Here is a 17,210-nt window from a genome sequence, read left to right on the forward strand (position 1 = left end):
GTACCTGCGTTCCCAGAGCTCCATTGGGATGAATGGGACTTTGGACTCCATCAAACTACAACCGCCATGATACAAAGTGTCCCGGGGGGAGGGGCGATGTAGCCGCAAGGCACCATGGGAATTGTAGTCCTGTAGCTGCCTGGAGTGAACGGGGATTTGGACACTGTGAAACTACAAAGCTCAGAGGAGGGGGCAGGGAAGGGAGGGACCCGGGGAAGGGGCGTGGAGCATCATGGGAGGTGCCCCACTGAGGCGCATAGGAACAGGAGACCAGAGAACTACAGCACAGACACATGTGGGGGGAGGGGCCCGGACTCCTGGGTTCTATCCTGGCACTGGGAGGGGAGTGGGGTCTAGCGGGTCAGAGCAGGGTGGGACTGGCAGCCATCAGAAATGGGCGTGGCCTAATCCAAGAGGGGCGTGGCCTCTCTTAAAGCAGTGTACATGATTGGGTGTGGTCTCATCCCAACGAGGGTGTGTCCTCTCCTGGGATGGGCGGGGCCTGCCCAAAGGGGTGTGGCCTGTACACTGAATGGGCGCGGTCTAGCCCCCAAGGGGCGTGGCCTCCCCGACGGGGCGTGGCCTCCTGAACCCCTCCGGCTTCTTGTACCGTCTCTGACGCTGCTGCTGCTCCGCCGGTTGCCGGCTCTGCTGTACTCCATGGCGCCCGTTGTGCTCATCCGCCCCCAGAATGTTAATTGGCACCAAGCATCTCCTATTAGTGAACTAACTAGTCCCCTAAAGATTCATTATGAATATGTTAATTAGAATTCAATGCCTAGGTATGTTTCGACTATATATCGAGGTTAGGGTGAGATAACATAGTTACTGAAGTGAAATTTGGGTAATATCACATCGTTATGGGCTTTAAATACTTTTAATTTTTTTTAGTTCAATTTTCATTGAAATGGGGTAACAATGACGCTATCTGGCGCGGTTGGAGGGGAAACAGCATGCTGGGAAATATGCAAATTAGTTAAACGGCCGCAGCGACTGGAGAACGTGCCGGGAACAGGCGCCTAGCGCTGCCAGGCAGTGGCCGTTAGGGGACGTGAGAGGGTCAGCTGGGGGCGGGACGCGGACGCATGCGCTGTGCTAACCCCCGGGCTGGGGGGCAGGGGGGCGCGCATGCGCCTGATTTCAGTTTCGGTTCCCTCTGCAGTCAGCGGCACGTGCGCCCACTCCCTTTGTTTCTGTGTTCCAGTGCGCATGCGTTTAGACCCTCCCTCACAGGGATGATGCCTGAGTGCGCATGCGTAAAAACTGCTTTTCCCTCCGCTGCACACTGCGCGTGGGCAGTCGCCACTTCGGGGGCGCGTACTACGCATGCGCGATGATCGCCATTCGTTGCCCAGAGTAACTACCCCGCAGGAGGACGTCCGAGCCTCCTTCCCTACTGAGCATGCGCATCCAAATCCCTCGCGGTCTCCCGGCTCCCAATGCGCATGTCGAGAGCAGAACCCGGCGGCTGCGCGCTGCTCTCTGACCGGCGTCGGCCCTCACGCGCCACTGCCGCGGCGGCGCCTAACGCGCGTGCGCCCCCAGCGCCCCGGCGCCTTCTAATGCGCATGCGTCACCTCTCCGCCTGGTGGCGGCGGCGCGCTGCTCCGGCCTCCGGCGTCTCTATGGTGAGTCGGGCCCCGGAGGCTTCTGGGTGAAGGCCAAGGGGAGCGGGAGTTTGGTCAAGGCCGGGGACGGGTTCCAGCCCCGCCCCCAGCGCCCCAGGGCCCGGCCCCGCCCCCATGGACCTAGCCCCGCCCCTCAGGGTCACAGCCCTTCCCCCCGCCCCCAGACACTTAACCCCGCCCCCCAACACCCCAGGGACCTAGCCCCGCCCCCAGGGACCTAGCCCTGCCCCCCAGAGACCTAGCTCCGCCCCTCAGGGTCACAGCCCTTCCCCCTCCCCCAGACACTTAACCGCGCCCCCCAGGGCCCTGCCCCCACCCCCCAGAGACTTGGCCCCGCTCCCACCCCAGGGACCTAGCCCCACCTCATCCCTCCCCTATGGCCCTAGCCCCGCCCCTCCCCCCATGACCCTGGCTCCACCCCCTAGGGTCCCTGCCCCACCTCTGTAGGGACATATCCCAGGCCCGCAGAAACCCCTGGCCCCCACCCTTCCCCCAGAGACCTGGCCCCATCTCCCACCCTCCCGAGCCCTGCACCCCCAATTGCCAGACCTGTCCCCACCCCCGTGGCCCTGTCCTCTGTTACCCCGAGGACGCTAGTGCCCGCTATGAGGATCACCACTCAGTGCCCTTCATTTGCTGACCTTTTTCCTGCCCCCCTAACAGGCTGATCCCGCCCTGTAACCCACCTCCATCCCCCGTTTCCATCGCCAGCCATGAACCACGGCCCCCAGCTCATCACCTTCACCCGTGCCCGGGAGCAATCGGACTGCTGGAAGGATGGGCATCTCCGGAAACGGGCCAGCTCCCCTGCCAACCACCGGGAAAAGGAGGGGGACGTGGAGGGCGAGGAAGCTCGGACCTTCTACGAGAGTCTCCTGGCCTCAGGCGAGAGCTCCAGTCTCCCACGGAAACGCAAGGCCCCACTGAGGCGCCATGGGGTACCTGAGCCACCCATCGCCCAGCCAGGGCAGATGGATCCTCGTAGGGGGAACCTCCTGCTGAGATCGGCCCAGGAAGGCGACATGGGGACCCTGCGGCGGCTGCTGGAGAGGGAGGGGTGCGATGTGAACTACCGGGACGGTTACTATTGGACGGCGGTGATGTGTGCCGCTTACGCAGGCCGGGGGGAAGCCGTGAGGTACCTGCTGACCCGGGGAGCCGCATGGGTGGGAGTCTGTGAGTCGCAGGGGCGGGATGCGGTGGACCTAGCCGAGGAAGCCGGGCACCAGGACGTGGTGAGGATCCTACAGGAGCGTGAAACGGTTCAGCCAGAGGAGAGGATGGCCAGGTGAGTCTTCTGTTCCCCTGCCCTGGACCCAGCCAGTCCCCCCACCCTGGGGCTGGATCGGAGCCAGCACCCTCTAAAGAGGAAAGGCCCCACATCTCATTCCCCTCATGACTGAACCAGCCAGTTCCCCCAACTTGGGGCTGGATGGGAACCAGCGGCCCCTAAAGGGGAAATGCCCCATGTCCCATTCCCCATCTCCCTGAGTCAACCAATATGCTCATCCTGGAAGCAGCTGACCCCGTTGTCTCCCCATCAGGAGGACTCCAGTGGAGAGAAAATACTGTGCCGTCTGCCAGACACATTACAGCGAAGATAGTGTCGAGCTCCATGAACGCTCCACTGCCCACCTCTTCAACCGGCACGACCCGCTCCCTCCAACCCGCTACCACATCCCCGAGAGCAACGTCGGCTTCCAGCTCATGGTCAAGGGGGGCTGGGACTGCGAGGCCGGGCTGGGGCCTGAGGGCACCGGCCGTAAATTCCCCGTCCAGACTGTCCTCAAGAGGGACCAGAAGGGCCTGGGCTTCCGTAGTGACCTCCGGCCCAAGGTCACCCACTTCAACGCCAACGATCCCAGTGCTGTGGCGCGGCCCAAGGAGCAGCAGCCTAGGACAGAACGGGCAGCTACAGTGGGGAAGAGAGAGGCCCGTCGCAGAGAGGCCAAAGCAAAGGCCTGGGAGCGTGACCTCCGCACCTACATGAACCTTGATCTTTGAACTCTTGGGATCAAGAGTCCCTATAGTCATTGGGCTACTGGAATTGCTTGGATGGTGCACCTACATGAACTTTGACCTTGAACCTTTCATGATCAGTAGCTCCTATAACCATTCAGCTATTTTAATTGCCGGGATGGTGTGTCTACATGAACTCTGACCTCTAACCCCCAGTGACTAATCAATAACTCTAAAACCGTGTCACCAATTGGATTAACCAGATGGGGTACCTTCCGGGAACTTCAACCTGTGGTACTTCTGACATCTGTACCGTTAACCAACAAACCTGAAACTGTTTAGCCAATCAGATCCCTCATGTCTACATGAGCGTTAACCTTTAACCTGTGATGTCATCTCTGTGGTGCACCATTAACTAATAAATGCACGGTCCTTGAAAATGTTCAGCCAGTTGACTTCCTTGACTGGTTGGACACCAACCCCTGACACAATGTTGACCATTAATCGGGGGCATCTCAGTGGCATCGCTGTACCGTTAACCAGTGAGCCTACAGCTCTTTAAAGCATTTGGCCTATTGGATTCCTGGATTGGCAGAATGATATGACATCACTTTTCTTAAAGGGCCAGTTGTGATCAGGGAAGAGACACATCTCTGCACTCCTGAGGGTCTTAGAACGCCAGATCTGCTGACCAGAGCAACGTGCAGAAGCTCTCGCTCCTGTAACCCAAGAGGAGGCGATCCAATGATGGGAATGTGGCCTGTGTTCTGTCCTCCCTTCTGCTTAGAAAGCAGTGAGATATTTGGATGGGAAAAGACACCAGCAGGACTTTTGGATCTCTGGGGATTTTGCTGCATTGACTGATTGGGGGAGCAACTAATCTCCTCACTTGTTGTCAGGATTCTGTTTGATCTGAAATCTTTGAGTGAGAATAAATATGGTCCCTCACTAGTTGTTTTATGTCTCTAATAATTACTGTTTTTAAAGAGATCTGGATTTCCTAATTACTCTAAGATCAGACTCCAGCCCTGACTCCATTACATTCCAAATTTACCCCATGTGTCCCTGACTCCATTAACTCAGGTGGTGTCACTGTGGATTCAATGAGGGCAGAACCTGGCCCTGGCTCCATTGACATCAGTGGGGTCACTTTGGATTTAGCTCAGGGTCACTGAGATCAGCATCCAGCCCTTTCTTTTTTTGTAAAGTCAACAAAACGGGCCTTTTATTTCCTTGCGTCCAGATGCTTTTTCTTGCTGCTGTTTCCTCTGCTTCGTTCACAAACCCTGACCTCACATTCTCGGTCTGTTTGATTTTGTGTTTGATAAAGACGCAGAAACTCCTTCACTCACAGCCCACTACATGGCTATATATAATACCCAGCAGAAACCATCAAGTTGGTCGTGACCTAGAAACATCTTTCCGCTGGTCTGTTTTATTCTTTCAAGAAAGAGGCAGCAGAAAAAAAATGTAATCTCAGATTCAGAATTGGCTGCAGAAAAGGATTTTTTTTTTTTCCACAGAAAATTTCAACAAATAGATTTTACACTCTCATTGAATAATTTTCTGTGGAAAATTTCAACTTTATGGTAAAATCTCAAAAAGTGAACTATTTTGATTCAAAGCAGGGCCATGTAGGAGTTGTCATTCCAGAGCCTTGTTCTCTTTGGGCCAGAGTATATCTTCTATGATGCATCACTGCTAGGGACTCCTATAACACCCTCCCCTCATTCAGAGAGGAGAACATGGTGCATCATGGGAGATGTAGTTCTTCCAAGGAGCCTGCCCCATAGAGAATGTAGTACCTGAGTTACAACTCCCATGGGGCACCACTTTGAAGTTTGGATGGCTCCTTTTCTGTGGGCCAGGCTCCTGGGCTGAACTGTACCTCCCCTCCTGCTGAGAGGAGTGACACGAATTCACAGCAGCTGGGGATCTAGCCCCATCAACACCCCCAGAGCAACAGCCAATTGACACCAGCTGGGGATCTGGCCCAGAGCCTCACACATCTATCACCACAGTCATCTGTAAGTAACTGTCCTGAAGCAAAAGGCCCAGCCCATGGACTAAGCCTGGGAGATGTCTCCAAGGTTGTGTGATGAAGGGATCTCCTGCCGTTTCCTGCGTCTCCCTTTGCTGCACAGTCAGATCTGACTCTTCAGAGCCGCTGGGTCCGGATGGAGGCGTATTCTGTGCGAGCCGGAGACTTGAACGTGATCTCGGCGTAGTGCAGACCCTCACTCGCGTTACCACCAGCTCTGCTGTGCCCCTGTTGAAGACACAAATCAAGTCACCCGGCCTCCATCTCCCACTGCCGTCTTTCCAGCCCCGTGAGTGCATTTAAGGGGGAAGTGGGTAAAATGGAGACCCCCCTGACTGTGTGTCCCCAGCACACATAGCCCCACGCCGGTGTGACTCAGCCCTCAGAGGGACCCCCAAGCGGATACAGGTCGGCAGAGCTGTGTGCGGAGAAGGGAGCCCAGGGCTGGAATAGCAGAGGGGCTGCGAGTTGAGATTCTATCTGTCCACCTCTCTTTGTGCACGCTGATCTGTATGTACGTACATGTCTGCCGATCCCCATATGCACGTCTGTCTGTCTAGATCAGTGGTTCTCAACCTTTCCAGACTACTGTATCCCTTTCAGGAGTCTGATTTGTCTCGCATTCCCCAAGTTTCACCTCACTTAAAAACTACTAGTTTACAAAATCAGACATCAAAATACAAAAGTGTCACAGCCACACTATTACTGGGAAATTGCTGCCTTTCTCATTTTTACCATATAATTCTAAAATAAATCAATTGGAATATAAATATTGTAGTTACATTTCAGTGTAGAGTGTATGGAGCAGTATAAACAAGAAACTGTCTGTATGAAATTTTAGGTTTGTACTGACTTTACTGGTATTTTTTATATAGCCTGTTGTAAACCTATGCAAATATCTAAATGAATTGATGCACCCACTGAAGACCTCGGTGCTGAAAACCACCGGTCTAGATGATAGATAATATGGTACTTTTGCAGCTTCCGTTATTGTAATATTTAATGGCTAAAGCACCCCTAACCCTCTCCTGTGTTCTGTTGGTCAGGTTTCTACCACAGTCACAGGGACCATGCTTCAGCACTGTCTTGAAACTGACACCACCACTCAGTTAAACTCAGGCTCCAAATTTAATGGTCTCACCTTTGCCGGCTGCTGCTGTTGGGTGTCTGGGGAGGCTGCTGGGGAGGAAAGGAGGAGACATGGGTTATTGTTGGAAGAGATGACTGGAGGTGTACGAACTAAACAGAAGACTGGAGAATGTAGATCAGAGGCTCCCGTTCCCCCTTGCACCAGTAGGATGGAAGAGAAGTGCATTTTGAACGCCGGAAGAACGGGCAGATGGAATGAGCACGGAAGGAGCAGTAAATACCTGGGCGTCTGCGCAGCAGAAGGGCGGTAACTAAGATGATGATGCTGACGCCTGCCAGAGCAATCGTGGCTCTGTAGATGGTGAGTTCTGTGCTGGTATCCTGCTTCCATTCCTTTCTGTCGTCTAAATAAAAGGAAGGATGTTAATGTTTCCAGTGGCAAGAATCCTGGGAAGAGCCATAGGAAGCCATTTCTTGTGTGCTTTGTTGTAGCACTGGATTCTGATCTCATTGGTACCGTACCAGTGTGACTGCAGAGTGACTCTGGTAGTGGAGTCGGGGTTGGATTCTGATCTCAGAGCTCCCAAAGTAAATCTGGAGTAACTCCATTGCAGTGAATGGAGTCCAGTCTGGATTCTGTTCTCCATGATCCCAGTGTGAAGCCAGAGCAACCCCATGGATGTCAGCAGAGTCAGGGCTGGATTCTGATCTCTGTGAGTCTGATGTAAATCTGGACTGACCCCACTGATGCCAAATGAGGGCCGTATACTGATCTCAGTGATTCTGGTGTGAATCCAGAGTGAGCCCACGGACACCAATGGAGTCCGTCCGGATTCTGATCTCAGTGACTCTGGAGTGACCCCAGTTAAGTCTGTGGAGTTGCTCCCAAATAGAGGCCACAGAGGTGGGTCTGGTCGGGTTGGTGCAGCGTGTTAGTGGCCAGCTGCCCTCCTGGGGTCTGGGCTAATGGCCGGCAACCTCCATTCATACATGGGACCAGTGGGAGAGAATCTCAAGTGACTGGTGCAGTAGAGAGCGTGGTGGGGCCATGTGGGTCACAGGGCCATTCTGGTCTCTCTCTGGGTCGGCGGCTGCATGTCTATGGGGCTGTGGGTGGCTGATTTCTGGGGCTGCATGTGCCTCTCTGTGTCTCTGGCTCTGGGGTTGTGTGTCCCTCACTCACTCCTGCATTAAGCAACCAACTTCCTCTTCAACAAACACTGCAAGAAAACTTCCCCAGTCTCCACCGGCGCCTATTGCAAACCCCTTCGCAGCTGCCACTATGAGTCTGATCTTCCCGCAGTGAGTCAGCAGGGCCGGGTCATAACCTCACCTTCAGCAGGCCAAAGAACTCAGAGCCAACCCGGGCCAATAGCAAGAGAACAGAGAGAGAAACGTCTCTGGTGCCCGGTGGCTCTCGGGTGAAGTAGGGGTCTGGGTTTCTAACCACCTCTCTCACCCCGAGGCGCTGACAGGATGTGAGACAGACCAGAGCTGCAGCCAGTGACAACTTGGCAGAAAAGCCACCTCGAATCGGCTGGGAGATTGTTTAATATAAACCTGACCTCCCGCACCCACCCCACCCCACCTCCCACAGCATGAGCGTCGGTCAGATATTCCCGATTTCCACTCCTGCTTGGAGCCAGCCCCATCTCCCATTCCCCGCTCCCAGAGCCAGCCCGTCCCCAACCTTGGGGCCGGATTGGCGCCAGTGCCTCCTAGAAGGGACAGGTCCTGCATGCCCCCCCACCCCGGACTCTTACCAGTCACACTCTGGTTTCTCCTCATCACTCTTAGATCTGTGCCTCCTCCCATCCCTGTTGTCTCATTCTGGATTTCGATGCAGCACTGATAGAGGCCAGAGTCTCTCTTGTCCAGTTTAGACAGAGTCAGCGTTGCCTTCCCCTTACTGATCTCATCCAGACTGGACACACGGAGCCGCCCCAGGTAGAAGGGGTGGTTAGCATGCAGCACCACGTCTTCTCCAGATCCCCTGAGCCAAAGCACCTTGGCTCTGCTGCCATTTCTGTTCTGGAAGGTGCAGCTCAGGGTCACGTTCTCCCCGGCTGTTGTGTTGAGGGACTTGGGCTCCTGGGAAACTCCCAGACCAGCTAGGGAAGAGAGAGAACCCGCATCATACACCGGCAGCACTGTGTGGCAGGAGAGACCCGTCCTGCCCTTTAGAGAGAGCGTCAGCCGCTGTGTTCCTGTGTGCAGAGCTAAACTTTCCACCTCTCGCTAGTTTAGTAGCTGTGTCTGTCTCTCTGTTCCTGGATTCTCCTTGATTCAGCCATCCATCCTCCGACCCTAGATCCATCCATTATCCATCCTAGCTCTATCTATCTATAGATCCATCCAGCCATAGACCCATACATCCATTCTCCAGTCCTAGAGCCGTCCATCCAACCTTTCATTCCTAGACCCATGTCTCTCAATTCACATCTGTTCTCCATTTTTGTCCCTTGTTCCCTAGATCAACATCGATTTATCTATCTCCAGGGAAGATCTGCAATCCTAGATGCTGGATAAATCCAGTAATGTGTTCACCTTATCAAGAACCATATCCCTGAATTGCGCAGGAAACTCACCTGGTTTCTGACCGGATGCTCCCACATTTGGGTTCGGCGCTCTCTTGCAACCAACTGGAATTTCTGCAACAGCTTCATTTGAATGAAAAAACAGGCGTGGGTGGGTGAGGTTCTGTAGCTTGCTATGTGCAGGAGGTCAGAGTAGGGAATCGTGAAGGTACCTTTTGGCTTTAAAGTCCATGAGAAGAGTTTAGTGCATTTCTGATGGCCGCCACCTTGGCTAACACGCTGCGGATTGAACTGGGGACCTCAACATCTAAAAGCACAAGTTGTTACAGCTTGAACTAGAAGAGCTGGGGGCTGTAACATATTGTATTCTGGGTAGATCAGCACAGAGTAGGATCTCCCAACTCGCACTCTCCAGTCGTGAGACATTCAGTAAGGAAATGAACGATCCAGTCTGCACAGCAGCCCTGGGTTGGCTAATCCCATGTTAAATCCAGTCTAGTTTACCCTGCTCCGCATTTTCTGTTTGCAGCGTGCTAAAGATTTGTGTGGGGAGCAAGAGATTAGAGAGGGAGGGAGGGATAGATACTGTGGGGGGAAGGATGGATGGAGAGTTAACAGAAGGATGGAGAGATAGAGGGAAGGATGGGTGGATGGATAGATAACGGAAAGCTGGAGGGAAACTGCAGAAGAAGGATGGATGGATTGGATGAGCTAGATGGGGATGTATGGGAATGGCTAGATATGGCTGTGGGGACGGGGAGGGATGGACAGATTGACCTGGGGGAGTAGACAGACTGACCCCCAGGTTAGCTAGCCAAGATTTGCTGACATACCTGCTGTCCAGGTGGGGATGAAGAGGAGGATGCAGAGGACGGGGCTCAGGGCTGGCAGCTGCTCCATGGTCCCTGCTCTCTGGGCGGCTCCGCAGCCCAGCTCAGCTCAGCCTCAGCATCCTCCGGAAGCGTCAGTCTGCGAGGGCCGGTGGAAGCGTTTGTGGTCAGCACCTCTGAGATGGGCCGGATAAGGGGGGGAGGAGAGTTAGGTGTGTGTCTGTGCTATTAAACGTAACAGGGGCCTGTGTACGTGTCTGTGAGCATGTGCGCCCCCTGTTGGCATGGATCAGCCCCGCTCCTCCTTGTGTCCTGGACCCCAGACCGCCCACAACTGTGGGGGATTCCCCTCTACTCAAAGCTGGGGTGGCCTGTGAATCAGGAGCAGGCCTCCCCGTCTGCCCTGGGAGGCAGCACAGGGACAGCTGGCCTGTCTATAAGGTAGGTGGGTTTGGCCCCGTGTGTTTTACTGGCGGGAGGAGGTGGATGGAAGAGGGTGCAATGGGGCAGGATGGATGGATCGATCCATCCTCAATGCCTTTGGTCTGTCTGTCAGTAATTCATCCTGTCCATCTGTCTTTGGAGAAGGCCCTGTCTGCATCCACCCATCCATCCGTCCATCCATCCTTCACTCTGTCCATCTGTCTGTGGTAGGGCCCTCTGTCCGTCCATCCATGGATCAGTCTGTAGCTAGAATCATAGAATATTAGGGTTGGAAGGGACCTCAAGAGATCATCTAGTCCAATCCCCTGCTCAAAGCAGGACCAATCCCCAACTAAATCATCCCAGCCAGGCCTTTGTCAAGCCGGGTCTTAAAAACCTCTAAGGATGGAGATTCCACCACCTCCCCAGGTAACGCATTCCAGTGCTTCACTGCCCTCCTAGTGAAATAATGTTTCCTAATATCCAACCTAGACCCCCCCACTGCAACTTGAGACCATTGCTCCTTGTTCTGTCATCTGCCCCCACTGAGAACAGCCGAGCTCCATCCTCTTTGGAACCCCCCTTCAGGTAGTTGAAGGCTGCTATCAAATCCCCCCCCCTCCCCCACTCTTCTGCAGACTAAATAACCCCAGTTCCCTCAGCCTCTTCTCGTAAGTCATGTGCCCCGGTCCCCTAATCATTTTCATTGCCCTCCACAAATTGGGCTGTCTCCAATTTGTCCACATCCTTTCTGTAGTGGGGGGCCCAAAACTGGACACAGTACTCCAGATGTGGCCTCACCAGGTAAGGCCCTGCATCTATCCATCCATCTGTAATACACTTTCTATTTGGCTATAGCTCTGTGTCCTCCTCCCTGTAATTCGCTCTCTCTCTCTCCATCCCTCACACCCTGTTTTCCCTCTGCACTCCTGTCACCTGCAGCTCCCCCACGAGCACCGATCTCTGCCCTGACAATGGAAACCCCCCGATGATCCTGTCACTGACACCTACCTCCCAGCGGCCCCTGGGATAGCCGATCTCCTCTGGTGGTCCCTGGAGCCAGCAGCTCCCTCTGGGATCCACTGGGGGATCATTTTGGGGCAGTGAGAGGGGGCTGGGACCCACAGAGCGATAAGCACACCGTCACCACCTGAGCGCCCCAGCCCTATGGCCAGGGGCTGCGTCAGAGAGGCCGAGGGCCCCGGGGTTGCAGAAATGAACCCATCCTGCTGCTGAACACAACACCCCTGGTCAGTTTCGCTTTCACACTCACCTGCCCACAGGCCCAGTGACCTCCTGGCTGCCTGGTATCTGAGCAGGCGCCTCCCCCTCGCCAGCCACAAGAGTTTCCATCGCGCGCCCAGGTTGCTCGCTCCGGAGAAGCCGTTACTTGCCGTTACTTCCTGGGTCCCATCTGATCGATAGTCCTGGTCTGTGACTCCTGGGGCAGCTCCCAGCCCGCAGAGAGCATGGGGCGGCTGCCGGCGCCTAGCATCATCTGCTTCATCGTCTTCCTCGTCCCTGCGATAGCAACTGGTGAGACAAGCTCAGATTGTGGGGGGATGGAGAGAGAACCCAGGAGTCCTGGACTCCCCGCCCCCCCACTCTAACCCACCCACCTCCACTCCCCTCCCATAGGAGTATGGAGAGATGGTCTCAGAATACATAGACGGCTGAGGATGGCTAGATGGATGGATGGAAAGGGAGAAAGGGGAGGGGTGTTTAGGGGGTAGATAGGGAGGGAGGAAAGGACGGAGGCAGGGGGTCTTTTGGGGCAGATGTCTGGATAATGAGAGAGATGGAGGGGGTGTTTGGGGGTGGATGGATGGTTAGGGAGAGAGGTGTATGAGGATGGATAGGGGATGGATAGAGGATGGATGGATAGATAGGGGGATACTTGCAGGGGTTGTACGGGGATGGATAGGTTTATTTTAGATGACTGTCTGGTCTACCATCGTTAAGGTTCAGACCAGCTTTCTCTTTAAAGATTGACTCTCCTAAGTGCCCTAAAGTCCACACAGTTACTTGCATTGCCTTGAAATGCAGTGTGCTTCCCGGGGCTGCAGGCTGGGATTCGTGGGTAGCGGATAGATGGACAGAACTGAGCATGGATGGAGGGAAGGACAAATAACTGAGGACAGAAGGATGGACAAAGCTGAAGGTGGATGGATGGATAGGTGGAGCTGAGGACAGACAGACTGGATGGATGGACGGTTGGGTGGACAGATGGAGATAAGGACAGATGAGAGAGCTGAGGATGAATCGATGGACGGACGGATGAGGCTGTGGACGGGTGGGTGGCTGGACAGAGCTGCGGACAGACGGATGGACAGAGCCGGAGGTGGATGGACGGAAAGTGCTGAGGACAGACGGGTCTCGGGCTGGGTAGAGCGATCAAGCGATAGATGATAGACAAACTCTGCTGCAGGAAGGCGAGGGGAACGGATAGACGGACGCAGCCAGCGCCCCATGACAGCAGCGCAGTCCCTGCCCTGTGTCCCTCACGTGACTCGTTCTGCTCCCTGCAGGTCTCGGAGTTCAGCAGCTGCCCCCCACGGCGAGCGTCCCGGCTGGCAGCAGCGTCACCCTGAGCTGCACCTTCCACATCCTCAACCAGACCGGGACACAAGTCACCTGGGCCAGGGGCTCCCGGGAGGCCGTCGTGCTGGACCCCGCCCACCCCTTCTACCAGGGGCGGCTGGCCGAGAGCCAGCGGGACCAGCAGGGCCAGGTGGAGGCCACGGTGATCCTGTCGGAGCTGATGCAGAGGGACTCGGGTCTCTACCGCTGCTACATCACCTACCCGCAGGGCGAGCAGGGGAAGGGCACCGGGACCACCCTGACTGTGATGAGCAGAGGTGACTTGGGGGGCTTGGGATTCGGGGCCTTTCCTTCTAGGAGGCATCAGCTCTGATCTGGGCCCAGGGTGGGGACTGGCTGGCTCGGGAGTGGGGAATGAGGAATTTCCCCTCTAGGGGGTGCCAGCCCATGAATCTCCTAGCCCCTCATTTCTCTTGTCTAGAGTCCCAGGGGAACATGAGCTCTCTTCCCAGAACAGCCAACTCGGGGCTGCTGGGTGGTTGGTTCGTTCATTTGTGCATTGACTGCACTAAATTCTTCTCTTACTTTTAATTCAAACGAAGCTGTTGCAGAAATTCCAGCCGGCTGCAAGAGAGCGCTGGTCCCAAATGTTGGATCGTCCACCCAGGGACCAGGTGAGTTTGCCACGGAGTTCAGGGTAACGGCTCTTGTTGGGGTGAACAAATGACTGGACTTATCCAGTCTCCAGCATTGCAGCTCTTCTCTGGGGATTGATAGAGCAGTGCAGATGGAGGGCAGGAGGGATTGAAAGGGAGGCTGGATGGCTGAATTGACAGATGTGGTGTGACGGGTTGGATCACAGAAAACCCCCTGGGAACTGCCAACTGATGTGCTGAGACTACCTCTGAGCCCGTTTTCCCCGGCAGCTCCGGACTTCAGTGCCCTGCCTGGTTCAAGCCAGACACGCCAGCCTGCTGCAACCCAGACCCAGGTCTGAACAACGTCCCCCAGAAGCTGCAGGCTTAACTGAAAGCAGCTTAAGAAGTGCTCCTGTCTCCAACGCTCAGATGCCCAGCTCCCAGTGGGATCCAAACCCCAAATAAATCCATTTTACCCTTATACAGGATAAACTAATAAATTGTTCACCCTCTACAACACTGATAGAGAGATTTGCACAGCTGTCCTGCCCACCCCCAGGTATTAATACATACTCTGGGTTAATTAATAAGTAAAAAAGTGATTTTATTAAATACAAAAAGTAGGATTTAAGTGGTTCCAAGTAATGACAGACAGAACAAAGTGAATTACCTAGCAAAATAAAATAAAACATGCAAGTCTAAGCCTAATACCATAGGAAAGTGATCACAGATGAAATCTCACCCTCAGAGATGTTCCAATAAGCTTCTTTTACAGACTAGCCTCATTCTAGTCTGGGTCCAGTGATCACTCACACCCCCTGCATCGGAAGAAGTGGGCTGTAGTCCACGAAAGCTTATGCTCTAATAAATCTGTTAGTCTCTAAGGTGCCACAAGTACTCCTGTTCTTCTTTTTGCGGATACAGACTAACACGGCTGCTACTCTGACACCCCCTGTAGTTACTGTCCTTTATTCCAGTTCCTTTCAGGTTTCCATTGGGGGTGGAGAGGCTATCTCTTGAGCCAGCTGAAGACAAAATGGAAGAGTCTCCCAGGACTTTATATAGTTCCTCTCTTGCAGGTGGACACCCCTCCCTCCCCCTGTGTAGAAACCCAGCTACAAGATGGAGTTTTGGAGTCACATGGGCCAGTCACGTGTCCATGCATGACTCAGGACTTTACAGGTGGCAGCCATTGTTCACATGCTACCTTGAATGTCCCCAGGTAGACTTCTTATGTGGATTGGAGTCTTCCAAGGTTCCATTGTCCGTTAAGTGTTTCTTGATTGGGCACTTAACTTGCCAATTCCTTTCTTAAGCAGCTGACCAAATGCCTTACTGAGGCTACTTAAAATCAAACAAGTACAGAGCCAATATTCATAACTTCGAATTCAAAAATGACCCGTGCATACGAATAGGCTGAATAGATTCAGTGGATCATAACCTTTGCAGAGAGATGTGACATGGCATATGTAGCACAAAACATATTCCAGGTATGTCACATATACATTCATAAGCATATATCCATAAAGCCTTATGGGGTGCTAAGTCCCAGGTGGCTCTAGAAAGAAAGGGTGGATAGGTAGCAGGATGGATGGATAGCTCCAGAACTGGAGAATGGATGGACCTAGGGTCAGAGGATGGATGAATGAAGGAGAATCAGGGAACAGAGAGACAGACACTGATACTAAGCTAGCGAGAGGTGAAGGTTTAGCTCTGCACACAGGAATACAACGGCTGACGCTCTCTCTAAAGGCCAGGACGGGTCTGTCCTGCTCCCCGGTGTATGATGCGGGTTCTCTCTCTTCCCTAGCTGGTCTGGGAGTTTCCCAGGAGCCCGGGTCCCTCCACATGACAAGCGGGGAGAACGTGACCCTGAGCTGCACCTTCCAGAACAGAAATGGCAGCAGAGCCAAGATAATTTGGCTCAGGGGATCCGCAGAGAATCTGGAGCTGGATTCTAGCCACCCCTTCTACCGGGGGCGGCTCCGTGTGTCCAGGATGGACGAGCACAGACAGGGGAAGGCGACGCTGACCCTGACCGAGCTGGAGGAGCGGGACTCTGCTCTCTATCAGTGCTGCATCGAACTCGACCGTGGGGAGACAGGGATGGGAGGAGGCACCGAGCTGAGAGTGATGCGGAGACACCAGAGAGAGACTGGTGAGAGTCAGGGGGGCAGGGAATGGGGTACGGGGTCTGTCCCCTATAGGGGGCGTCATCCCAGGAATCTCCTAACCCCTCATTTCTATTGTCTAGGAGCTCCAGGGGGGCATGAGCTCTGTCGGGACTCGGGGCCCCTCTTTTACCGAGCCGTCATCTCCCTGTCGCTCGTCGTTCTCTTCTCCCTGGGAATCATCCTCAGCCTGCGGCCTTGGAACGGTACCGGCTCCGTGCGGGTTTCGCCTTCACTTCCTGTCCCAAACGGTTACATGGAATTGCTGTGTGGGCTGGTAACCAGCCCCTGCCCCACCCCAGAACTAGCTGCTTCTCAGCACTGTGTGAGGGATCCCCACGTAACCAGCCACTGCCCCACCCCAGAGCCAGCTGCTTCTCAGCACCGGGCAAGGGGTCTCCATGTAACCAGCCCATGCACCCCACCCCAGAGGGGCTGTGTCTCAGCGCCAGGTGAGGGGACCCTGTATAAACAGCCCCCACGTTCTACCCCAGAGGTGGCTGCATTTCATCCCTGGTGGAATCAGTCTTTCTCTGGTATTTATAAGGCTTCATTCCCGTGGTGTTTCCCCCCAGTATGTTCAGTGATGCTCTCGTTCTGTTTCCCAGGTGTCCCCGTGGATCCCGCGGTGGGTGCTGGCTCCAAGCTGCCCCCAGCACAAGGGCAGGTGTCTCTGATTTAGCCGCTCACGGGGCGCTGGTCACTGGCAGGATTTTCCCAGCTCCAGGTTCAGAAGCTGTCAGACTTCGCTGGACTCTGAGCCGCCTTCCGGGGGCTCCTGCCGGGCCGGGGCTTCTCCGCTCTCCTCTGCTTCTGTCTGTGGGTCTGGCCTGTACATCTTGGGTATGAGAAGAACAGTAAAGAAAATTAAATATTTCTCCAGATTCATTCCTCGTGGGACAATATTTTTTCATTTACAAATCTAAAGTACACGCTGTAACAGAGTCAGCCGCCAGAGAAAACCGAATTCTAGAGAAAACCTACCTGGTTTATACAGGAAAAATCTATCTGGAGCAGGCTTGATTTGGTAGAAGGAATTCGCTGATTGAAAGAGAAACATGTTGCAAGAAATAAATATATTTCTATGTCTGGAAATAAAATCTATCGCAAAAATTCCTTTATTCAAAATTATGTTATTCCTCATGGAAAATAAATGGCAGAGAGGGGACGGAACGTGGCCCAGGATGGGGCAATGAACTGAGGCAGAACCCAGGAGTCCTGGCTCCCAGACTGACCCCCCTCCCTGCTCTAACCATTGGACCCCACTTCCCTCCAGTGGGATACAGCTACGCACATGCACCAGCCAGCCCCTCACACAGGGCATAGCACACGCCCCACCCTCCATCCATCCTT

The 17,210-nt window shown here is 54.4% G+C and overlaps 1 protein-coding gene and 1 long non-coding RNA gene across 2 annotated transcripts; both read left to right on the forward strand.

Moving 5' to 3' along the window:
- Nucleotides 1-1,345: 1,345 nt before the first annotated feature.
- Nucleotides 1,346-4,538, forward strand: GPANK1 (G-patch domain and ankyrin repeats 1). The gene is made up of 3 exons (XM_054047545.1): nucleotides 1,346-1,628; nucleotides 2,292-2,916; nucleotides 3,173-4,538. Exons 2-3 carry the CDS (start codon nucleotides 2,342-2,344, stop codon nucleotides 3,630-3,632), a joined length of 1,035 nt encoding a protein of 344 aa, XP_053903520.1. The 5' UTR covers nucleotides 1,346-1,628; nucleotides 2,292-2,341; the 3' UTR covers nucleotides 3,633-4,538.
- Nucleotides 4,539-15,945: 11,407 nt separating this feature from the next.
- On the forward strand, nucleotides 15,946-16,973 carry LOC128848152 (uncharacterized). Its single transcript, XR_008446980.1, has 2 exons — nucleotides 15,946-16,063; nucleotides 16,466-16,973. It is a non-coding gene; the product is annotated as an uncharacterized LOC128848152 (long non-coding RNA).
- Nucleotides 16,974-17,210: the final 237 nt, after the last annotated feature.

The sequence above is a fragment of the Malaclemys terrapin genome, chromosome 13 (assembly GCF_027887155.1).
Source record: "Malaclemys terrapin pileata isolate rMalTer1 chromosome 13, rMalTer1.hap1, whole genome shotgun sequence".
NCBI lineage: Eukaryota > Metazoa > Chordata > Testudines > Emydidae > Malaclemys > Malaclemys terrapin.

Bases quoted from the DNA above. Each gene is read 5' to 3' on its own strand.
- GPANK1 (XM_054047545.1), top strand. From the start codon at position 2,342: ATGAACCACGGCCCCCAGCTCATCACCTTCACCCGTGCCCGGGAGCAA. The intron at 2,917-3,172 runs GTGAGTCTTCTG...TCTCCCCATCAG, and splicing joins CCAGAGGAGAGGATGGCCAG to GAGGACTCCAGTGGAGAGAA.